Genomic DNA, 25339 nt, shown 5'->3' with positions numbered 1-25339 from the left:
CATTACCTAATTTGCTTATACACCACCGCTCTTGTAGCAATAGACCCTTTAAAAGTTCGTATGTCTAAAAAGGCGAACTGGTCAAGACCTTCTTACACAAAGATAAACTTACCGCCAAACTTTTAAATCACCAATTGTTCCTTGAATTTCCTAATGTCACTATTTAGAGCAAAATACACTATGCTTTAATTTTAACGAGAATCATCTATAAACATTATTAGGTTTGGCTTAGAAATTAATTTTCACTTATACAATGCAAAGCAATACTTCTTCTTTACAACTCATATGTAAGGATTACAATGTTTGTCAACAACCTGCACATATAGGAACATACCTTATAAATGAGGGAAACCCATGCCTTCTATCAACACTTAGATATCCTAAAGGATGAAGAGAGACAGGTAATAGCAGACTCAATACTCAGACTTCAAAATTTGAGAGACGAGTGAGCTTACTAATTGTCATGCTTCAAAAGCTTTCAAACAATGTAACGGATCTCTGTCCAATGTCTCCAGAGAGCGGCTTCGCCCGCGGGGTATTGTATTTATATATAATTAACACCACTATAATTTCAATAGGTTCACACTATAACTTATTAAGAATATTTGTAGATGTAGACCTAGTGACTTATCATGCTTCTGAGCTTTTCTTCAGTTTAATTTCAACATTAAAGTTGTCCCCAACAACTTTACCTTCGTTTCAATGAGACATTTGAAAAAAACTTACTCCTGTCGTGTTGTTTTCTACTATCGGGATACTTATATACATATTGTATAGCAACATCACTAACAATTTCAATACTTTCACACTATAACCTATTAGGAATATTTGTAGAAGCTGACCTAGTGACTTATCATGCTTCTGAGCTCCTTCAGTTTAATTTCAACCTTAAATGTTGTCATCCCAACAACTTTCCCTTCGTTTCAGTGAGACATTTTAAAAAAACTTACTACTCGCGTTGTGTTATTGTCTACTATCATAAAGAAAGAGAGGCCTTGAGTCCCCCAATTAAGACGTGTTAGTTGAAGAACAGACGTCACTTTATTAATATGCATATATCAGAATCAGAAACAAACATGATAAACATAGAAGAGACACAAACTTGACAAAGTAGAACATGTACATAATACCTCATGTAATCATGTAAGAGCCCATAAAACAGCAGCTAGCTTGAGGAGGTTTTCTTTCTGAATGGATTACTGCATAACAGTTACGCATTATTTGCAAGGGAATCAATGATGATTTGGTATCCCTCAGGTACCGGGCCTTGAACTCGAACAGCCTCAGCTAGTTGAGGCATATCCGTATTTACATCAAGAAACTTGGCAAGAAGTAAGAGCAAATGGAAATCTGAAATACGCTTCACAAAAGGCAGATGCTTAGAATGATCAAGGTGCGCCTTCACAGCTCTCAAAGTCGGTGGTGAAACGCGGTTTTCAATTGGGAAAGTACAAGAGAGGCAACCCTGCAACAAGTTATGTTAATTGTCAATTCCGTCACATGCTGGAAAACACTGGAAATAGTCTCTAAATTTGTACACTCCTATTAAAACATTAGAGAAAGCGAAGCACAGCTATAACATTGAGAACAATGTCAATGTGACATAGAATCAATGGGAGTCCTGCACATTGGATAACATTAACTAATCAACAACCAACCCGTGTCCAAGGCATCAATGGTGCTCTTGCACAGATCAGCATGACAAACTGTTAATTGGAAAAATGATCCTTACCTCCTTGCTTCAACAAGCTGCTAGCTCTCCCGCCTTCTCTCTAGGCTTTCTGCCCCGCTCATTCAGCTTCCCTCCCCTCCATCTTCCCTCCTCTTTGCTTGCTCAACCCGTGAGCAGTCCCATGAGTAGTAAGCTTTTGCTCTTCCTTCCCCTTTACTAGCCCTCCCACTCCCATCGGGTCTAGTGGAGGGCGTCTTATGGCACACACATGTCCCTGGGCCTCTTTTACCCTTCATGGGTCATGTTCTTCACCCATACCAGCTTCGGCTGTTCCGGGTTGACAGCCCTTTCTCCTTGCCCCTTCCCTTTGGGTTCCCCTGTTCGTCGCCCGTACAGCAGCCAAACAGCTGGATGGCTTTTCGCCCCGCTCTTCAGGCTGTTTCGGGCTGACATCTCTTTCTCCTTGCCCTTCTCCTTGGGTTTCCTGACAGTGTGGCCCCTGCACCCCCCCCCCGCCCCCCCTTTTTTCTCTCTTTCCCTTCCCCTTCCCTTTTTCCCCCTTTCTTTTCTCATCCCTTTCCCCTTCTTTCTTTCTCCCTTCCCTTCCCTTTTTCCCCCTTTATTTTCTCATCCCTTCCACCTTCCTTTCCCACCTTTCTTTTTCATCCCTTTCCTCCTTTGCCCCCCCCTCCCTCCCTCCCCTCCCTTCCCTTTCTTGTGGAGCAAGTGATTCGCATCTCAGCATCCTCGTGGTGTATAAGGTAACCTCCAGGACTAGCTAGAGGAGCTCACATGGCAACATCCTCAACTCCCACCTCATATCACATTATGCTTTACAAGAGAACAAGAAGCAAGTTGAGCATGCATTACAGGAGCCCAATAATGGAGCAATCATTGGGCAACTAGTGGGCCATCCCCCCAATAGAGGGCGAGTCCTAGAATGGGTGCAGCGGAGCCTCACTTTGGAACAAAGGGACGAGACGAGAGTTGAAAGCATGCGGGATTGAGAAGGGTGGAAGCATAACTGATTATAATCAACTAAAGCCTTATGTAGGCTTTAGAAAGGTGTAGCACACCTCATTGCTTACATTATCTCCAGCTACATAACTATCTGCATCACATATGTTCTTACCCATGTCTATCCCACTATCACTCTCATCCAATCACTATTTCACACCTCACCACACTCACAACATCACTCTACAATGCTTAGCACATTTTATTCCCACATTACTTACTAATATATAAGAGGTGAAGCTGTCACTTGGTGGCACATGGTACACAGAGCACTATAATGCAGTTCTAGAGATAGCTCAATTTGACTCTTGCCAAGGATATCCAAGCTCGATTCTTGCCACCCCAATACATGGACCGTCATGCCGAATTCTTTGAGCTGGTACAAGGGGGCCACCACTCAGTCAACCACTTGTGAATCACTTCGTGCAAGTGGCTATTCAGTTAAAAATTTCAGCCAAGGACAAGCTTAGTGAATTTCTTCATGGCCTCTGGTCTGACATTCATGGTATGTCCAGCTTCAGACCAGTGACATACAACAATGCTTATGAGCTCGCTCAAAATTTTGAGCTAATGAGCAAGGTCACATACCCAAAGGCCCTCTCGAAGAAGGCCTGAGCTGCTGCTCCTCCCCGCTCCCTTGCTGCCCCCTCTCGTCCAGCCCCTCCCTCAGCCCCCTCCCTTGCTGCCCCCTCCTTCAGCCCCTCCCTCTGCATCAGCCGCTCCCCCTCCCCCGCCCTCAGCCTCTCCCCTCCTCCCCCTTCTCTCCCTCTCAGCCCGCCCCCTCACCTCTCAGCCCTGCTCCCCCTCCCCCGCTCCCTCTCAGCCCAGCCCCCTCACCTTCAGCCCTGCTCCCGCTCCCTCTCAGCCCGCCCCCTCACCTCTCAGCCCGCTCCCCTCTCCCCCGCCTCTACCCTTCCCCCTGCCTCCTCCCTCCCCCTACCTTCTTCCGCCTCTACACCCCCCCCGCCTCTACCCCTTCCCCTCCCTCGCCTCTACCCTTCCCCCCGCCTCTACACCCCTCCCCTCTACCCGCTCCCTCCCCCCACCTCTACCCCCTGTCTCTGCTTCCCTCTCCTCTACCTCCTCCCCTCTCCCGTCAGCTGCCCCCTCCCCTCTCAGCCCACTTCCCCTTCCTCACTCCCCCGCTCACTCTACCCTGCTCCCTCCCCCTGCTTCTACCTCAATCCTCCTACCCCGCTCCCTACCCCTACCTTTTTTCCTTCTTCCTGTCTTCTCCCTCTTCCTTCTCCCGCAGCATTTTTTTGGAGCGGAAGGAGCCCCAAAAATGTCAGAGTCGGCCTCCTCACCTCGATTGGCGATGGATATTCCGTCAACCAATCCTACTCCACCACCACCGGCCGCAAAAACTATTACTTTTTCTAAAGACGAGTTGCAGTAGCTCAAGAAGGACGTAGAGATTGAATGCTCTACCACGTTGCTAGCACGCATCTTCAGGTCTCACCCTTCCAGATCCCAAGCCAGAGACTGGATGCTTGCGGCTCTCCCCCCATACCTCACTCCACGATTGTTAGATGTTCGTCTTCTAGGACGAGGTTTTTTCCAGGTTTTTTTTGACACTCCAAAGGCTGCGAGCACTGTGCTCAAAGCTGAGTTTTTACACTTGGGACACAGAAAGATCTTCTTTGACGCCTTTAATATTGGTTTCGACCCAGTGGAGGCAGATAAGGAAATCTTTTCGCTCTTCATCAAATTTCCCGGGCTTCCCCAGGTTTACCATCGACTTCTTTCTGTTATTGGGGAGCATTTTGTGCGGTTGCTAAGATCCCACCCCTCCCTAGGTTGCCATTGATTGCAACAGAGGCTACCAAGGCTGATGGGGTACCTAGAGTTAGGGTCCTCTGTAAGGATCCTAACCTCACGTTGGACCATGTTATGATCCAACGCCCGGATGGTTCCTTTTTTCGCCAGAGAGTAGAGATTACAAGCAGGCAGGACTAGTGCACGATATGCAGGACCATTGGACACTTTGTCCTAGGAAGAAGAAAAGGCCCAAGAAGCCCTCTGGTACAGCTACCGCCCCGCGGCCTCAACAAGGGGGTGATAAAAGTCCAGCACCTGCTCCTCGGCCTCGACAAGGGGGTGGTACAGGTCCTGCACCTGCTCCTCGACCTCCGCATGGCGGTCCTCCTGAGGATGGTGGTTTAGCAGATCCAACACCTGCTCCTCAACCTCCACATGGCGGTCCTCCTCAGGATGGTGGTTTAGCTCCTACTCGCCAGAGTGCTCCCCCACGGAGCGCTCCTTTGATACCGCCACCTTCTACCTCACTTGCCTCACGACTTTCTACCTCAGGGGCACCCGACACATTCCAATGGGTTCCGATTCGTGTACAGATCCCTCCTGTTCACCACGAGGGTACACTAGTGGACTCTGCTTCACCTCGGGCTGTCTCTCCAGTCTCACCTTTCACAATCCAAGACGCTGAAGCTTCACCCTCCTCCCCTAGAACCAATGGTACCAGGCACTCTTCTTGAGGCAATACAGGTCTCCACGGCTAGACACAGAGCATCAAGAGCAGTCCTCGCTTCCTCCCTTGGATAAGGGGAAGGGGATGGTTTACACTATTGATCCTCTTCCCTCAGAAAGAATCCTTCGCACTCCGGCGTCTAGCTTGCTTCACAGGAACTCATTTTCAGCCTTGGCAGATGCTTCAGATTTCCCAGAGGAGGAGTTTGTGCCCTCTACTTTTGGTAAACCAGTGATTAGGTTTCCTGTTGACAGGGCTTCTTCTTCATGCAGCAGGGTTCTTTCCCCTGTTGATTTTCCGCCACTTGGTTCCATTTCTCGCTCCTCGAGCAGGAGGTCTTCCCCTATTGAGAGGTTTGTTTCCGCCACTAGGTCAGGTAAGGTGTTTCACTCTACTTCCTCCCGTCGATGAGGATTATTAGTTGGAACATGCAGGGCCTAGGTGAGTCCCACATCGCCGCCGTAGGTATTGCTTGATCAGAGAGCAAAGTATGCCTTTCATGCACGAGAGTCCTTCTGGATTCAGATGGGTGGCAGAGTCCATATACACTTTTTCTCTACTCTTGGCACTAGACATAGTAGAGAGAGTATATCCTAGCTTATTGACTCACATGGGGTTTTACAGACAGATCCAGATGATGTCTTGCGCATAGCTTCAGATTGTTATGCCGCCCTTCTTATTGCTAATCCTGAGAAACGGGATAGAGAGAATGCTAGACAGGTTATTTGGCAGAGCATCCCTTTGTTGGTGAAATCGGATATGCATGTTTTCCTTAATGCACCTTTCACCAACACAGAGTTCAGGACTGCACTTTCAGCCCTTCACAAGGACAAGTACCCAGGTTCGGATGGCCTTACTCCTCCTTTTTTCATTGCATTTTGGGATATGATTGGAGACTACATTACTTCAGCCCTACAAGGATTTGGGACTCTGGTGAGATGCCCGGGTCGCTTACAAAGGGTCTCATCCACCTTATTCCGAAAGGAGGTTGCAGAAATCTAGTGTCCCAATGGAGGCCTATCACACTTCTGGGGACTTGTTACAAGATTCTAGCCAAGGCAATCAGCCTCCGATTGCAGCCCCTTCTCCTAGATCTTATTCATGACACTCAGACGGGATTTGTGCATGGCAAAAGCATTTTTTATAACATTTCTGGGTGAAATCCCTCCTCGTAAAAGACAGCAGAGACACTATCATTTCTCTCCCTCTCTCAACAGAGACACCAGGGCCCAGGACAACAATCGGGCTGGACCCCCCCGAATGATTTTATTACTTAAAGGAAGAAGGAATACATGAGTTCAGCGTGGAAGCTGTTCATACAAATCCAAAACGTGAATGAATCATTACATGAGCTCTAAGGCTCCCCTTCTTGGAAACAAGCCACTTGTCAATTTCTACATTACTTTCCTAATTACATGCCACTAAGGGCAACTCTGGAGTCTTCAAATCACTTGGTCACGCGAACCGCCTACTAGACTCTTGTTAGGCTCCCGTAGCGCTTAGGAAAATAACTCTTCCTAGTACCTGCAACAATTACCGCAGTTAACCCTCTTGATAATAAACCAAGTCTCCCCGACCGAAGTCAGGTTTACTTGACCAGAGTCAAGTATCTTTGACCGTAGTCAATTCTCTAACCATTAAAAGAACTCTTTGACCATAATTAACACATATGAAAACTCTTTAATTATGATCAAATAAATGGTCCACTGTACTTTGACTTAGGATATTTACATTGTGGTGACATCCCCTCCAGAATAGACTGGTCATTCTGGGATCTTGATCACTGACAATCAACTTAGGCATACCATGGTATTTAAAGATTTGTGCCATGAAAAGCTTAGCCATATGATCTGCCTTTATGGTTTTGCGAACCGGAATGAAATGAGCTTGCTTGTTGAATCTATCAATGATACTCCAAATCCCATCATTCCCTGACTTTGATCTTGGCAAATCAAAAATGAAGTCCATTGTAATACTTTCCCACGGTACCTGAGGCACGAGAAGAGGCATAAGTAGGCCAGGTGCCTTCCGTCTATCATACTTCACTTTCTGACACGTAAGGCATTCAGTAACAAACTGATGTATATCTTTTCGCATTCTTGGCCAAAAGAAATACCTCTCTAGTGCTAGAGTTATTGCTGTAATTCCTCTATGTCCAGCATAGGGAGGTGCATGGCATTCCTCTAAAATCTTTTTCCTCATCTCTTGGGTGATGCATAGGCAGTCATCTTTCATTATATACCCATCTTTCAAGGAATAGTGGCTGGTGGACTTCCCCTCTTGCATTTGCTGTAAAATCTCGCCAAAATCTGCATCATTAGCATATTGCTCTCTCATGCCTTCCACGTCTTGATGATAGGCAATAGTTACATTATTCACCTAGGGTCTTCGGGACAAGGCATCTGCCACTCTGTTCCGAATTCATGGGGTATGGACAATTTGAAAATGATACATTGACAGCATACTTGCCCATTTCATATGCTTCTCGGAAAGTTTTGTCGAATCAAAAAATATCTCAGACTTTGGTGATCTGTTTTAACAGTAAAATCTGCACCCAAAAGATAATGCTTCCATGTGTTCACAGCATGAACTACAGCCAACAATTCTTTTTCATAGATTCCCATATATCTTTCAGCATCACGCAATCTTCGGCTCTCGTATGCTACTACATGTCCATTCTTATGTAATGCAGCCCCAACACACTCTCAACAAGCATCGCAATCAACATCAAAAGGTTGATAAAGATCCAGGACTACAAGAATAGGCTCTGTAGTCAACTTCTCCTTGAGTGTATTGAATGCTTTCTTCTGTGATATTCCCCATGTAAAGGCTGCATTTTTCTTAGTAAGGTCATGTAATGGAGCTGCGATATCAGCAAAATGAGGACCCATCTGTATCCCATTTTTGGATATTATATGCCCCAGATAATGGATCTCTTCCAAAAAGAATTCACTTTTCTTGCTATTGGCAAAAAGCTAATGATTTCGATGTTCTTGGAATACCAAAGCAAGATGTTCCCTGTGCTCTTCTTCTGTCTTTGAAAAGACTAGGATATCATCAAAGAAAGTACCCGTAAAATGCCTGTACTTTCGGAAGATGCGATCCATCATTCTATTGAATGTGGCTGGAGCATTTGTCAACCCAAAAGGCATCACTAAGTATTCATACAACCCAAATATAGTGCGAAAAGCTATCTTATGCACATCTTGTGGTTGTATTCTGACTTAATGATAGCCACTCTTCAAGTCTATCCTCCTGAAAACTGTTGCTCCTCTGAGCTAGTCAAGCACATCGTCTATGCGTGGTATCGCAAATCTATTTTTGATGGTCATCTTATTCAATGCACGATAATCAATGCACATTCGAAAAGAACCATCTTTCTTCTGTACTAGAAATACTAGTGAGCAAAAAGGAGACGAGCTGGGCTGAACAAAGGACAGCAAGTCCTGCACCAGGGCATAATCTCCTCTCTCTGAGTCGCACTGACTCTATAAGGTGGTCTATTTGGTGGCTCACTACCAGGCATTAACTCTATCTGATGATCCTCTGGTCTCTCTAGGGGTAACTCCCCAGGCAAAGCATTGGAAAAGCAATCTTTAAAATTACAAGAAACTGAAATTTATCTTTGTCTGCATCATTCATTTCAGCATGCATATCATTCTCTTTTTCTTTTACAAAAACCATATACGCAGAAATTGCAGACTTTATTGCTTTACCACATGTAACATCAGATACAATGGGGATAGTCTCCCCTTTATTCCTGGCAACTAAGCGCTGGTTTTTCCCCCTATGGATAAAACTCAGCACCCTCTCAAGGTATTCTATTGTTATTTCCTTTCGATGGAACCACCGTGTACCAAGTACAACATCATGCTGCTTAAGAAGAAGTCCTCTTGATCTACATAGCTCTGCACATGGACACGAAGCTTTCCAATCAAAGGAGTAACTGTTAGAAATAACCCAACAGAGCGTACACGCAGCGGAAATAATGCCCAGGAGCTCACACAGTGTGCGGTGTGGGTGTGGAATCACAAACTTCTTTACTTATGTGCATTCAATAGGTGTGCAGACTCATTAATAGACAATGAACCAAACTAGATAGAGAAACCACCATATAATATATTTCCATCCACAACTATGGACACAATACAAGAGAGAGAGATCCAGAGTCCCACCAATGGTGTGGTCCTCTGATCTTACCACACAGTCCTTCGCCTATCTGCTGGCTATCTCTAGACTAGAGTCCGCGTGCTCCACCTCGAGCGTAAGTAAACTTTCTGTCTAGAATGATCCTCTCCACCTTGCTGTCTGGAAACCAGTCTAGGTGGGCAGCCTCCTGGCTAAGTCTGCAGCCTTGCTAGCACCTCTCTATCTTCCTGAATGTAGGTCCAGAGGGTGGCTACCTGCTGCTCCTTTCTGCTCTGGATCTGCTGCTGCAAGTGATGTGAAATGAGGCCTGAATGGCCCCCTTATATAGCCCTCAAGGGCCTGGCCAGCCAACCGACCCAGCAGCCCTAGAAAGGGCCAACTGCTGGTCGGTTCAGCCACCTGCCCCTGACCGACCCACAGCTCCCTATTTATCCCTATGATTATTGCCAGGGCATGGGCATCTCTTTCTTCCCAAGCTTCAAGCTCCTCTCTGTCTACTGCCATGAGTACCTTCCCTTTACTGTCCACCAAGTCTTCCGGCTTCGACTCCTCTCCCGTGGTCAGCTTCCACAACTTCCGAGCCACTAAATGACTCCGGATCTTCACTTTCCAGATCGGGTAATTAGTCCCGTCCAGGTTCCCAAACTCTCCAAAGTTAGGGATAGTGAAAGAGAGAAAACTGGAGGAGGAGGAAGGGATAGCAGGGGCTGAAGAGGCTGTAGATGGCGACATCTCTGCTGTATATACCACACAGCAAAGTCAACCAAACTCAAATTCAGTAAACCAGAACTTTGAACGCACCTGACTGAACCTGAGTCACCCTCCTTCTCGCAAGGGCACAATCCTCCAGTCGTGGAAGTCAATTCCCTAGAGCTTCTGAATCAGGGTCGTCCTTCAGCAAGGTCCCTGCCTTAAGGCTCCCACACCTGTGAGCCTCCTACTTGGGCTGTGATACCATGTTAGAAATGACCCAACAGAGGGTACACGCAGCGGAAATAATGCCCAGGAGCTCACACAGTGTGCGGTGTGGGTGTGGAATCACAAACTTCTTTACTTATGTGCATTCAATAGGTGTGCAGACTCATTAATAGACAATGAACCAAACTAGATAGAGAAACCACCATATAATATATTTCCGTCCACAACTATGGACACAATACAAGAGAGAGAGATCCAGAGTCCCACCAATGGTGTGGTCCTCTGATCTTACCACACAGTCCTTCTCCTATCTGCTGGCTATCTCTAGACTAGAGTCCGCGTGCTCCACCTCGAGCGTAAGTAAACTTTCTGTCTAGAATGATCCTCTCCACCTTGCTGTCTGGAAACCAGTCTAGGTGGGCAGCCTCCTGGCTAAGTCTGCAGCCCTGCTAGCACCTCTCTATCTTCCTGAATGTAGGTCCAAAGGGTGGCTACCTGCTGCTCCTTTCTGCTCTGGATCTGCTGCTGCAAGTGATGTGAAATGAGGCCTGAATGGCCCCCTTATATAGCCCTCAAGGGCCTGGCCAGCCAACCGACCCAGCAGCCCTAGACTGGTCGGTTCAGCCACCTGCCCCTGACCGACCCACAGCTCCCTATTTATGGGACTGTGGGCTGCCCTTTTGGGGCACACTTTACAAGGGCCCTTGGCCCATCTTTCAAGGGCAGATGCCCTATAAATACAGGGTCCAGCCCCCCCCAAAATCTACTGCAGACAGTGCGCCTCCTGTCTAGATCCATCGCAATCTGTCCCAGCCATGCTTCCGCACTTTTCTGTCCCTCTGTCCTGCACATAACAGTCCTAGATGTGCTGCCCACATGACAGCCATGATGCTGTCTATGTGGCAGCCCCTTTCTCTCTTTTTCTGTTGGGTACTGCCCTAGGTCTCCCTCCCCCATGCTCTCCTCATATGGGGGCTTACAGATGGGGAGGTGACCTTTCCAACAGTAACTTGCACTGGATTCCCTTGGAACATTTGATCAACATCAAGAGCTCTGCCTAGCTCTTCAGTTTTTATCCCTAATCTCAGGGCTAATTCTTCACAAATGAAATTGTATGTAGACCCTGGATCAAATAGGATTAATGCTTGCTGATCTCTTATCTTTCCCCATGATAGCAAAAGCTCTTTTTCCTTTGGGTCTGAGGTACTCCCCAAAACATCTAGGACTGCTCCCACCATTGCCTCAGTGGTACTTGTGGCTTTTTATTCTCCTTAGAACCTGAAGGCTTCTCAGGGCACTGGGCAGCTATATGCCCCTCTTTCCCACATTTAAAGCATTTCCCATCTCTGCGAAATTCAGCTATCTGTTCAGGAGTGAAAGGGATTTGCCTTTATATGACTTTGAAAACTGAGTACCCCTCGGCTTTTGAGGCTGAAACCCTTTCTTTTCAACCTTGGCATACTCTTTCTTTTCTGATTTTGAAAAATCAGTTTTCTTTCTTTCAGCACGTCCGGCATGCATTCTCTGATCCACACTTGTCAAGCTGTAGGATGGCTTAGTAAAATAACATTTCTTTTCTATTATGAAATATATTAGTACCGTGGATGAATCTTGTAACGGCACAAGACTAGCTACTGAAGCTGAATGCATAAGGTCTTGAATGATCTTTGCCCCCAAAGCATTTACTACTGCCTGAATTCTTGGACTGAGACTAGCTCTATACTTTCTCATTTGGGTTCCTTTGGAGATCTTTTTGAAAGGTGCAACCTGCAAATAAGCATCCCAAAACTTTTGGTTGTACACATCCTGCATCCATATGCAAACTATCCCAATCTTGAAGAACATGATCTCTAAACTATTTAGGCATAAACTGCTGGTAGAAGGCTTTCTTGACATCCTTCCACCTCTTTGGGGCTGACCCATCTGTGGTCTGTGCACTCCACCATGCACTGTAGGATCGATGAAATGAAAAGAGAGAGTGCAGGTTGCAAAGAGTCGATAGAGACTGCCGTCACGTCAACTACGATAGTGAAAAAAGGAGTACAAGGTACTTGTACCTAGACCTAGGACTAAGTGTCCTAGGTGTCACATAGGACTAAGTGTCCTATGTGGCCTAAAAGACACTAACACTACTACAAGTGCTTATATTTATGCCTACAAGGCACATACCATGGCCTATAGGACATCACTAACTACGATAGTGAAAAAAGGAGTACAAGGTACTTGTACCTAGACCTAGGACTAAGTGTCCTAGGTGTCACATAGGACTAAGTGTCCTAGGTGTCACATAGGACTAAGTGTCCTATGTGGCCTCAAAGACACTAACACTACAAGTGCCTATATTTATGCCTACAAGGCACATACCATGGCCTATAGGGCATCACTAGAACCACCAGGAGATGGCCTATGAACCCCCCTCCATGGGATGGGCTGAAGTACTCTGGAAACATCTCAGAATACCTAGTATTTTCTGGTCATGGTGGCACATGTTCATCCAAAAGGATATAGCCACCTATGAATGTACAAGGGATGTCAGATCATGTAACAAAGGGAACCAAGTGTAAAGCATGTCGAAAGACTTCGAACTTGGGACGAGGAAGTGCCTTTGTAAACATATTTGCTATGTTGTCCTTTGTGGAAAGATAGGACAACTCTATGTCTCTTGCTGACAACCGCTCCCGAACATAATGATAATGAACTTCAATATGCTTAGTACGCGCATGAAACACTGGGTTACGCGCAATGGCCAAAGCACTCTGGCTGTCAGTGTAGACAATAGTGGAGGATGCCTGGCGAATACCAAGATTTGTAAGTAACTGTCGAAGCCAAACACACTCTACTGTAGCGGTAAAAGCTGCCCTGTACTCAACCTCACAGCTAGATGTGGCAACTGTTGGTCGCTTCTTGCTGAGCCAAGAGATACATGAATTGCCAAGCAAAAAACAATTGCTAGTATGTGACACTCTGGTGTCGGAACATCCTGCCCAGTCACTATCCGTGTAAGCATGCATGGTAAGTGAACCCTGATCACCATAGAAGAGGGCTAAATCCTGAGTGCCTCTAAGATATCTAAAGACTCTCTTCACTGCCTACCAATGCTGTGAACTGGGCATGTGCATGAATCTGCTGAGCTGAGATACTGCATACTGTAAGTCACGTCTGGTGTGACATAAATAAATAAGGCATCCAACAGCTTGCTGATAAAGAGTGATATCACATGGTGGGCTCCCATCATGAGCTGAGAATTTGAAGCCAGGGTCCACTGCAGTAGAGATTGGCTTGCAATCCTCAAACTGAAAACGATCAAGGAGCTGTCTAATATACTTGGACTGAGACATCTGTTGAGACTGGCATCTCCAGGGTAGGCTGGCCGACCAGCTCCCACGCAGCAGGGCGGCCAGAGGGGGTAGGCTGGCCGACCAGCCCCTGGCCGACCAGCTGGTCGGCCCAGTTGGCTGACCGGCCAGGCTGGTCCGTCTAGGCCATCTGGCCGACCCCCCCTGGCCTTCCCTATAAAAAGGGTCTTCCCCCCTTCCTCATCTCCATCACTTCTTCCAGCAGCTCCTCAAGGCTCTTGTCTTCAGCCTGCTCCTGGCCATCCCCACCGGAGCCTCCCCTCAACTGTTCTGTTGGCTGCCCACGCTCCCTCAGCAGATCCCTCCTCTTCGGGGCTCCTGCCTCCTCGCTCCAAGCTTCTACAGTTCCCCTCGTTCCAAGGTTCCTGCCTCTTCGCCCAGGCTCCTTCAGCCTCCTCTTTTCTAGGCTCCTGCCTCCTCGGTTCAGGCTCCTCCCTGCCTCTTCGCTCCCAGGCCCCTGCCTCTTCGCTTCAGGCCTCTCCAGCCTCCGTGCTCTCAGGCTGCAGCCTCCTTGTGCCCCTTTCTTCTGCTTCAGTTCAGCCCCTTCTGCAGCCTCCTTGTGCCCCTTTCTTCTGCTTCAGTTCAGCCCCTTCTGCAGCCTCCTTGTGCCCCCTTTCCTCTGCTTCAGTTCAGCCCCTCCTGCAGCTCCTGTTTCTTATCCTGTTCAGGATACCTTGTATTTCAGTTGCTGCCCTGGTTTATGGGCTGAGTTACAGCAGATCTGTTTGTGGCACATCTTGTTACCTCTAGTGTTCTCTGTGTGGTTCTGTAGCTTCAGTTTGTTTGCATCTTCCGCTGCCATTTTAATAACATCATGATACCCCCCTCAACATGAGCAAACTGAATGCCCAAATAATAATGGAGCTGTCCCATGTCTGACATGTCAAAAATCTGCTGCAAATCAGCCTTGAAAGCTGCAATTTGCTGAGTAACTGGGCCCGTGATGAGCATATCATCCACATAAAATCAGCACTAAAAAATCAGATCCACTCCCACGGACATAAAGAGTGGGTTCTGTGGGACTATTCTGAAAACTAGGGATAGTAAGTGTGCATGAATTTTGGCACACCATGCCCTGGGTGCCTACTTCAAACCATAAAGGGCTTTTCTAAGCCGGCATACCTTATTTTCAAAATTAACAACCTCAAAGCCAAGAGGTTGTGTGACATATACTTCTTCCTACAGATCCCCATGAAGAAAAGCAGTCTTGATGTCAAGTTGGTGCACTTGCCAATGATGATGGGCTGCAATGGCAATGACACATCTGATGGTAGTAATCCTGGATGTGGGAGCAAATGTCTCCTCAAAATCAATGACTTGTTGTTGGGCATACCCTTTTGCAACAAGATGGACTTTGTATCGATCTATGCTGCAATCAGATTTCCTTTTTAATTTGTAGACCCACCGGGTACCAATAGCATGCTTGCCAGGAGGGAGATCTACTAATTCCCATGTGTCATTTTTGGCAATTGTAACTCAGCTCTCATTGCATCCATCCACTCTTTGCTGTCAAAAGCATCTTTATGGCACAAGGGCTCTTCATTGCAAGCTGTAGCAAGGAGTGCAAACTCAAGAAAGTGACCATGCATCTGTCTATTCCCTGATCTTGTCCGAGCAGCAAAAGGCTGATCTTGTTTGCTATCCCTCAATTTATCAAGAAGCCATCTGGGAATATGCCTTTGCTGTCTATTGACAGCTCTTTCTTCAATGACTGCATCATGAATAGTGGGATCATTTTGTGCTGGAAGAGAAACCTGCAAATCAGCATGGGGTAGTGGCTGATTATTGCTTGGTGGAGGGCCTGCAGGAGGCTCATGTTGCTGGTCAAAGTCCTCTTCTAAGGATGGCAGAGGTAACCAAGATTCAAAGGCATCAAACATGTCAACATCTGGCTTAGCTTTGCAGTCCACAAGAGGAGAAGCTGAATGTTCAGCAAAGATTACATCTCTACTGACAATAATCTTCCCAATATTTGGTTGATATAACCGATACCCTTTGCTCTCCTCGCTGTAACCAATAAATATGCATTTGATTGCCTTGTCATCAAGCTTATGTCTCAGCTGAGATGGTACATGAACATATGCAAGAGACCCAAAAACTCTCATGTGTGAAAGTGAAGGCTTCCTGCCTTTCCATGCTTCATAAGGTGTAACAGTCTTCAAAGCCCGTGTAGGTAATCTATTCAGAACATAGTTGGCACACATCACTGCATCAAGCCAAAATTTATTGGGCAAAGACTTGGCCTTAAGCATGCATCTGGCCATCTCCATTGTGGACCTGTTTTTCCTTCAGAAACAAGATTCTGCTGAGGAGTGTAAGGAGTAGTGCCTGAGTGAATAATGCCCCGTGAAGACAGAAATGCATCAAACTCCTTTGACATATACTCTCCCCCCCTATCTGTGTTGAGGGTGACAAGCTTGCATCCTGATTCATTCTCAACCATATTCAGCCACCTCTGAAAGCATGAGAAAACTTCAGATTTGGCTTTTAAAGGATATACCCAGCAATATCTTGTGAAATCATCAATGAGAGTCATGAAATATTTGTACCCTCCGATGGCATTTGTCCTCATTGGGCCACAGACATCACTGTGCACTAGATGCAATTTCCTTTGTGAGAATTTTGGACAATTCTTTTGAAAAGGAAACCGATGCATCTTACCCAAAAGACAACCCTCACACACATGTTTGGAAACTGTGTGAGTTTGAGGTACATCATTTGCCATCTGCTGTGATGTAGCTTTGCAAGAGCTCTATAATTGAGATGACCCATTCTCTCATGCCAAAGATGAGTTTCAGCAAGCTGTGAATCTGAAATAGCAAATGCTTCAATAGAAAGTGCAGCTGAGTGATGATCAAGGTGATAAATCCCCTTTTGCAAAGTGCCAGTGAGAACTATGGCATTGTCATCACGAAGATCATAAACTAGGCATCTGTAGCCATCAAAAATCACTCTGAAACCTAAAGTAGCAATTTCTGAAATTGAGATCAAGTTGACTTCAATTCCAAGCACAAAGAGAACATTTGTCAAAGTAACGGGATGACTTGAAATAGATGTGAGCTGCACATCTCCAATTCCTTTTACAGCATATGAAGCATTATTAGCACATGTGACAGTCCCCCCTCAAGGTGCATCAGCTAAAGAGTGAAACAACTGTCTGCAAGATGTGACATGCTTGGAAGCACCACTATCAAAGTACCAGGACTGAGCATCATTAGCAGTAAAGAGTGCATCAGCTTTGGAGGGATCAAATGAGCAATGGACAGCCCATGCCCAATCATCCTGAAGAGCATGTGCATGTGAAGCATCTGCTGACTCATGGGATTCAATTGCATGTGAGGCATTAACTGTCAATCCTGCTTCTTTTTCTTCGAAGCAATGCGCTTCCTGCATTTTGAAATGTCATGTCTAGGCTTGCGACAATAGTTGCATCTTTTTTTCTTTGACTTATCTGCTGTATTTTTAGATGCATGGGAGGAATTGCAGCTGCTATGCGCAGATTTTGGCTTGCCCATAGGCTTGGAAGCCTTGCCTCTTCCTGTCTGTTGTGAAGCAAATGCATGATCAGGAATAATGGCTTGTCTATTAGCTCAGCTTTGCTCTTCCTGCAAAAGCAAAGTAACTAGCTGATCAAAAGAATAGTGGTCTGGATTACCCATGGCCACTAATCAAAGGGTTGTAGCAAACCCTTGGTATGTATCTAGTAGTCCATTCAATGTGGTACTGACAAGCTGTGAATTTGGCACCACCTCATCAATGTTGGCAAGTTGTTCCATGAGATCCTTGACCTTTGTCAGGTATGCATCCATAGAGTCACCTTCATTCATACTGACTTCCTGTAATTGCCTTCTCAAATATGCAACACGTGCTTCATTGCGAATCTAATAGAGAGAAGCCAATTTATCCCAAGCATCCTTTGCTGTCCTGCAAGACCAGATGTGTGGAATAATGATTCTCTTGCATGATAAAGCAATACATGAATGTGCATTTGCATCTCTTGCATCCCATCTTGACTGTTCCTGAGTTGGAAGAGCAGCAGGGGTGCTAGAGGATGAGGCATCAGGAGGAGTACCCCCTGCAGAGGGACCAACAGTAGAGGCAACCACTGTAGCATTGACTGGCCTCAGATCAACCCCAGAAACAATATTCCACGAATGCTTTGCAACAAGAATATGTTTCATAAGATAAGACCACATCGGATAGTTGGTGCCATCCAACTTATCATCTTCACAAAGAACACCAAATAGATCTTGATTGTTCCCAGCCATAGCAAATGTGATACCCTGAAAGAGACCTGAAAACCCAAAAGCCTCAAGGCTATCACTGCAAAAAGCTGGCTGTCCAAAAATGACAGCAAATATCTGCAAATTTCCAACCCAAAACAAAGGGCAAATGCAGATCTGACCCAAATGTGACTATGGCAGGCAGCGTTCACTGCAAAAAACAGCAAATCTGGCAAAAGCCCCAAATTTAATGAGGACAAATAGGCCAAAAAGAGGGCAAAAGCAGAAAAGCCCCAAATTTTGCTGAAATTTTTGCAAATGTGACCCAATGTATGCGAATCTGACTCAATGTCCTATAGAAAAGGCTCAATGTCTGAAAATCTAACTCAATGTCCTGCAAATGTGACTCAATGTTAGCCTCAAGGCTTGAAGCTGCAAAAGTATGAGTTACTGTCCCAAACACCAGTTGAAATTGAGCTCCCAACACAAAAGCCCCAAATTTTGTTGACCTAAGTGATGGCGTGGCACAATGTGATAGTCTTGGACCAAATCCCGGAGCAAGTACAACGTACGACGCAGGTACTGAACAGACGTACAGAACAGTATGAAATCCAATGTACGGCTGTACGAATGCAGGATGTGCATCTGTACAGAAACACAATACGGGATAGATATGCTGACTGTACAAATGCAGATACGAAGAGCAATACGGAGCCTTGTACGGTAATGTACGAAATAGCTACACTATACGGACAGCTGCTGTGTAGGGTTGTACGATGCACATCGTAGGTACGATGTACGAAATAGTACGAAAGATATACGACAATTATGATGTACTAAACTCGGGTACGATACCTTCTATACGGCTGTACAAAAGGTGTATGGCGCAGTACTTTTATCGTACAGACGTCTAGTGTACGGAATCACCGGCACGGAGAAGAGCGTACGGCTGTAGCAAGTACTGGTTGTTCCGTACGGCGAGAGTCCTGATTGCAAGCTTGTTTGTCTGTACAGCCGTACGGACTGTACGGATGGAGAAGCAGGTAGACTGAAGGAAGCTTGTGCGAGTCAAGGAGTAGGAAACGAGTCAAAACGTGGCTCTGATACCACTGTAGGATCGATGAAATGAAAAGAGAGAGTGCAGGTTGCAAAGAGTCGATAGAGTCTGCCATCACATCAACTAGGATAGTGAAAAAAGGAATACAAGGTACTTGTACCTAGACCTAGGACTAAGTACCCTATGTGGCCTAAAAGGCACTAACACTACAAGTGCCTATATTTATGCCTATAAGGCACATACATCACTAGAACCACCAAGAGATGGCCTACATGCACTAGCTGTAGCTGTCAAGTGCAAACTGATCATTCTTAACTTGGAGGATTCTGAAAATGTTTATGTACCGAATGCAGCATCAAACTGCCTAATGAACTGCAATGCTTTGTCCGTACGACCATATTGTCCATTATAGGTCATAAACTTGACAGATTTACCTCTCTCTTTGAATTCCTTGGTCTTTCTGGAAGACTTACTCTTCCTAGACTTCTTGTGTTTCCTTCTTTTGCTGGATGGTTTATCTCATAAAGAAGAAGATACAAAAGTCGAGCTCGAGGTAGACGGTGAAGAACTGGGAGATTGGTGATGATGCCTCGATCTCTTCCTGCTATGAGACCGTCCCCTATGAGATCTCTCTGTCTCTGGCTGTACACGAGAGTGTGCCTCTGGCTTTGGCACATCATACGCTACATTAGGCATAGCTTCTGCTTGAAACAAATGCTAAGCTCTTGGATCCCTTCTGAGATTTTCCATCTCCTGCATACGAGTGCGTACCATCTGCTCATATTCTTGCTGATTTTGCTGCACACTTCTCTATCTTGGATGTGCATCCCTATCTTGTGAATCCCACTAGATAGGTGATTGAGCCATTTTCTTACAACTCATCTGAGATCTGCAAGTTTCTCACACACACTGTGTATGCAACTGATGCACGCAACCTTTGCTTTTCAAAGAGAAAAATTACCTCAACAAGAGGTGTCTTGCATTCACAATCTATGCCAATACCGGGCTGTCAACTCAAGGCATATATATACCCACAAGGTTGCCAAGGCATCAATAACTATATTGCCCCTTTTCTGGCTGTTGCAAAAAGCACTCAGAATGCATCTAACTCCCTTTTCCTAAGAACAAAGGCATGCATTTCTTTACTTGTGCAAATCTCTGATTTTTCTCTGATTTCTGCTTTTTCTGACAGTAAATACTCTCTCAGATAAGTGAAAACTGCTAGCAGAAACAGTCTGTCAACTGTCTTTTTTTTTTTCGGGACAGTAACTGAATGAAGTAACCGGCTGGTTACACTAACCAGACTGACTGGTTCTGGTCTGGTTGGTCTGTAACTAGACCTCTACCCAGATTAACTAGATTCTGAAGTAGCTGAACCAGACTGGAATCTGGCTAACTGAACCAGACTGAAATTCTGGTTAGCTGGACCAGTCTAGTCAACTGGACTAGACTCTAACTAGAGTCTAAGTGAGTGAGATTGAGTTCCCTTAACCAGATTGGTCTGGTTAGATCAAATTGGCTGGACCTTTAACCAAGGTCAACAAAACCATGGTTGACTAACTGTAGTTAATCTTGACAGGGGTTGCTCTGACCCAGGTCTGCCACCTGGCTGCCACGTGTCCTGCCATGTCATCACCCTGCATGTGCTGCCATGTCAGCATCCACACGTCTGCCACATCACCTGCCACGTGTCAGATTACACACGTGTACCACATCAGCACCTTGCAAGACCTCTGCCACGTGTCCTGTGCCACATCAGCAGGAGCCTAAGATTCCAAACCTTCTGGCTGGGAAAATATGCGCAGGCGACGGAATTCTCTAGAGCTTCGTGCATCGCACCTTCACGTCCGACAAGAAAAGAAAAAGAAACCTTCCGTCGAGCCACGGACCTGCACCCGCATAAGATATTTCGATATAGTCGAACAGCTGATCACCACTTGAAAGAAAGTCCGCTAAGGTGTTAGAAAAATATAACTTTGTGAGACTATAATATATCCAATCATACAAATTCAGATTTTTGTTGTTCTAAAGTCAGAATTTTAGCTGTTGGGGCTTCTGCACCTGCATAAGACATTTCGATATAGTTGAACAATTGATCACCACTTGGTCGAAAATTCAAAGTGGCCCCATCGGGCCCCGAGCCTCCTCTACACAGGCAGATCTGGCTTACTCTACACTAGGCCGGTTGGCGGGGGGGCGCACCATCCACAACAAGACGCTCACTCATGCCCTAACCTATCTATGTGACATCAGGAGATGCTGACCTCCAACAAGTTTGTCCCATCAAGCTTCCCTGCCTCTCCAAAATTTGGAATTCCCGTAGAGGCAGTGGTTGTGGAAACAATAACCGAAAGAACGGGAGCAGCACCACCACCAGAAGCCAAAGAACCACCTCCGGAAGTCCTTGTAGTCTTTATAGTCATAGCTTCTGAAAATCACACACACATGAACAGAAAACTTGCTGTAGCCAGCACACACCTTTCCTGTGAATCAGGTTCACCTTCGAACGTGGAGGGACTCCTTCCTTCAGAGTGAAAACAAGGGAGCTGATGTAGGCTCTGATCCCATGTCACAGAAACAAGATAAGAATCGCTCAAACCTCACACAGGGGAATAGTCACCAGTTACCTAGAGAAGATATTGAGCTCTGCTTGAGTTTCCATATGTAAAACTGGGCTGTTTGCCCTTCTTTTTGCAGTCAAATAAATGAGTACTGCCTCCATCTCACCAGAAAAGAAGGGGTCTTCATACTGAGTTTCTATCAACACTTCAGAGGATGATTGATCTCAACGATGTGAAACATCATGAAGCAGTACAACCGGCCAATTTATAAGTTGACAAAATGCCACTTCTTGTCTTTCAAAAGCTCAGAATCGTCAATGCCAGCATTTTGACGAGCTTCATTGCTTGGTAGAATACAACATTGTAAATCTGGTTATACAATTTGTAAGAAAGGCCTTGCAGATGTTTTGAACAAATGCGTCGGTCCTTATCAGATCATAGAGAAGCTGGAACACCTTATGTAGCCCAAGAGTGTTCACCTTCACAAAAGACCAATACATTCTTGTCATTGATTGATGAAGATGAATAGGATGATTGATGAGGATGAGCACAGATGGATGGGGTGGATGTGTTGTTCCTCATTCCTGTGTCCTGTCTGTCTTTGTAAAACTCCCGGTGATACTATGTAACTTTTGTTATCTGTATCCTGCTTTCTAGTTCCTTGCAGTATGAAGAAAGATCAATAAAAAAGGGCCACATCTCTCAAGGCTAACCACTGTGTCCAGGAATCTTTGCAGTATAGTCTCATGATATTTTTCATACGCATGCACCTTACTGCGAAAACAAAACCTTCACCCAAAATATTTCCAGGAGGGCGAAATGTCGCGTGCCCTAATTGATGGGGCCCAAAGAAACTTCTATGGTTCTTTTAATAAATTAGAGATGGAATAATGAAAATGGATGAAGCAGACCTCAGATAATATGTCTAGATGAATCCAAGAACGTTCCCAAACTCATCCTCTAAAAACACAACATAGTGCAGTTTCAATCTCACGAGAGTCACTCATAAGATTCCATCACGCATAGCAGGGACTAGCTACCATGACATCCCCACTGACATCATCAGCGCCCAACAGTGGGTGTAGACCATAATATAAAAGTATGCTCTCACACATACAAATCCACACACCCACACATACTTGAGCATCCATTTATACAAAGTCTTCGTACTGAGTTTCTGTCGGCACTCTTGAGGTGAAGGGCAAACTCAGCCATGACAAAGACTAGCACCAAAGGAGAAACTTCTATGCCATGACGAAGGCTAGCACTCACCCAAAATATTTCCAGGAGGGCGAAATGTCACGTGCCCTAATTGATGGGGCCCAAAGAAACTTCTATGGTTCTTTTAATAATTAGAGATGGAATCCTCAGATAAGGCTAAATTAGGGTTTGCAGGACTAGGCTATTGTACCTGCTGAAATGTAATGGTATATGACATATAGTCACAAATATTCTAGAAGCTGAAAGCTCGATGCAAGACAATTGTGCATTAGATGTCAAGGTCGCTTAATTTTCCCCAATTCGAATGGTTCACATAATTTCAAGGGAAAACAGAATGGATCGAATAGGCAACATAAAAGAATTAACAGTCGAGATTGAAAATTTCAAGCAAGCAAGCATTCAGAACAATATGAAACTAGGGTTTTACAAGGTGGAAACAAAAGGCAAGGAAAGAGGAGGACCTGATGATCCAGAATCTTCACCAGCACCAAAAAGAAATCATTGTCGACGTCCCTTGTGTCTTTTCCGAGGATAACAACATCCTTCTTCATGCGGGAAAGTTTTGGGTCCAAATCTGCACAATCCTCCAGAAACCAGCCTTCTTTCCAAAGCTTGACGCATTGATCGCTCAATTGAAAGGCTTCGAAATGGACATCTGCACTCCCTTCATCGTTAACTTCCAACTTCACAACAGCTGTAACCCATGCATCAAAGCCGCTGTCGGCCTGGAGTTCCGCAGCCTGCCGAATCTCTATATTCGATAGAGTATACCCTCTCTTATTTTGACCTATCGTTTGAGTGAATATAAATCCAACTTTGCGCATCCCTAATCCCATGGAAATCGCATCAACCTGTCTCTCCTCTTCGGGATCCCTCAAGAGGAGCAAACTGTCCTCCGTGCCCTGCTGTGGGGGCTCATAAATAAAATCCACAGAGACGTCATTTTGCTCATTCACTGAGCCATACATAAACCCGCCACGCTTCACAGCAAAAGCCAGGCTTTCGTTGACATAATGCTGGAAAGCATTGGCAGCGTCCCGATCGAACGAAACGGACCCGCAATGGGGCTTCTCCTGCCGCTCGATCCGCGTCTGCCGCGCGATGAGGTCGTCCATGGTCATCTTCTTCCCGAACACGCCAGCAGGGGTGACGGGCGGGCCTGCGACCACACGCTCCCCCTCGTAGAAGAGGAAGACGACAGAGCCATGGGTCAAGCCGAGGGAAGCGAGGGAGCGAGAGGGGTCAGAGAGGTCAGTGAAAGCGGAGGCAGCGGACGGGGATTTGGCGAGGAGGAGGTCCTGGTGGCGGGAGAGGATTTGGGAGGAGATGGGGACGTGAAGCTGGGAGGCAATGGCGGAGTGGAGGTGGGAGAGGGAGGAGGAGGGGTCAAGGGAGAGGCGTTCGAGGCCATCGCGGCTTCTGATACGAAGAAGCATGGCGATGGCGAGGGCGAGGGCAAGCAAGCTCGGCTATGGCGATCAGCAAGCTCGGCTATGGCGATCAAAGCTTCTGCTGCTGCTGCTGCTCCTGCTCCTGCTGCTGGTGTGCATGGTATAGACAACTTGAAAAAAAGATGGTACTTTAATGTATTCTGCAAGCAAGCCTCCTTATTATTACATGCTTTTCTTCTTTCTTCTTCTTCTCTTTCTTTGTATAATTTGTATAATAATAGCTAACTCTGGTGAAAACTAAAACCCTTTGCTTGAGCCAGCCCTAAGCCCTGTGCATGAGTGCCGAGTCTCGAGACTTTGAGCAACGCGCCCGAGATGCTGCGAGGGACAAGAGGACGATTCGGACAGTTCGCTCACTATCGCAATCGTCCTACCTAGACTCTCTTACCAAGCGCTTTGAGGGAGGCTTCTCAGAGCTTGACGACGAAACAGATAAAAGGCTCCTAGTTGCGGAGTCTGAGCAAGGGAAATAGCCCAGAAACCATGGTGCAAGGATGGAAAACGCCACTCGGTGGTCTGCAGGTTCGATCTTCCGGACGTCAAGCCGGAGCTCACTAGGTTGGCTAAAGGAGGCCTCTACCTTTTCTTTATCGGTAAGATCCCCTAGGGCTCTGCGGGACCTCGAAGAACTTATCTCCTTTGAGTTTGATATCCCTCTGCTGGGCTACTCAACCCGCTTTCTGGGTAAGGGTTTCTTCTTACTTCGCATGGCCTTTGAGTTGCTTCAGAATGAAATGGTTGACCAGTCCTTCAAGTTTGCTGGTACATCTGTTCTAGTTATCCCGTGGAGTCCTGAGTTCAGCGTCGATGAATTTCTGTTTCATGAGTGCCTAGTATGGATTGACTTTCCCAATCTCCCCTCGATGCTTGGTAGAGGCTGGCCGCCTCGTTGGGGAGAGTGCTCCTGGTACTTCCTCCAACGAAATCTATGGCGTATCTGCGGAGAGCATGGATCTTGTGGGATAGGAGCCAGAAGATGCCAGATTTTGTGCAGATTGAAATGTTTGGAGGAGTTCCCTTTGCGCAGCAAGTCCAGTTCAATGCCTTCCTAGATGCCTGCTATATCTGTAAGGAGACCTCGCACTTCGCAAGAAACTGCCCTCGTCGTGCTGAGTATGTCAAGCTGGATAACGAGTCCAAGACAATGGAGACGCATGCAGATGAAGATTCTTCTCCAAGCTGCCCCAGAAGGATCCTCCACTGAATACGAAGACGGGAGACCCCGC

The 25339-nt window shown here is 46.1% G+C and overlaps 1 protein-coding gene across 1 annotated transcript; it reads right to left on the bottom strand.

Annotated features, from left to right (window-relative positions):
- Positions 1–1018: 1018 nt before the first annotated feature.
- LOC147896288 (NPL4-like protein A) lies at positions 1019–24229 on the bottom strand. The gene is made up of 2 exons (XM_087383156.1): positions 23124–24229; positions 1019–1465 (listed from the first exon to the last, which is right to left on the bottom strand). Exons 1-2 carry the CDS (start codon positions 24096–24098, stop codon positions 1211–1213), a joined length of 1230 nt encoding a protein of 409 aa, XP_087239282.1. The 5' UTR covers positions 24099–24229; the 3' UTR covers positions 1019–1210.
- Positions 24230–25339: the final 1110 nt, after the last annotated feature.

Source organism: Dipteris shenzhenensis, chromosome 12, assembly GCF_047967505.1.
Source record: "Dipteris shenzhenensis isolate YYH24624 ecotype China chromosome 12, Dip_SZ_1.0, whole genome shotgun sequence".
NCBI classification, from domain to species: Eukaryota; Viridiplantae; Streptophyta; class Polypodiopsida; order Gleicheniales; family Dipteridaceae; genus Dipteris; species Dipteris shenzhenensis.
The sequence above is the reverse complement of the archived record's forward strand: the minus strand, read 5'-3'. Positions and strand labels throughout refer to the sequence as shown.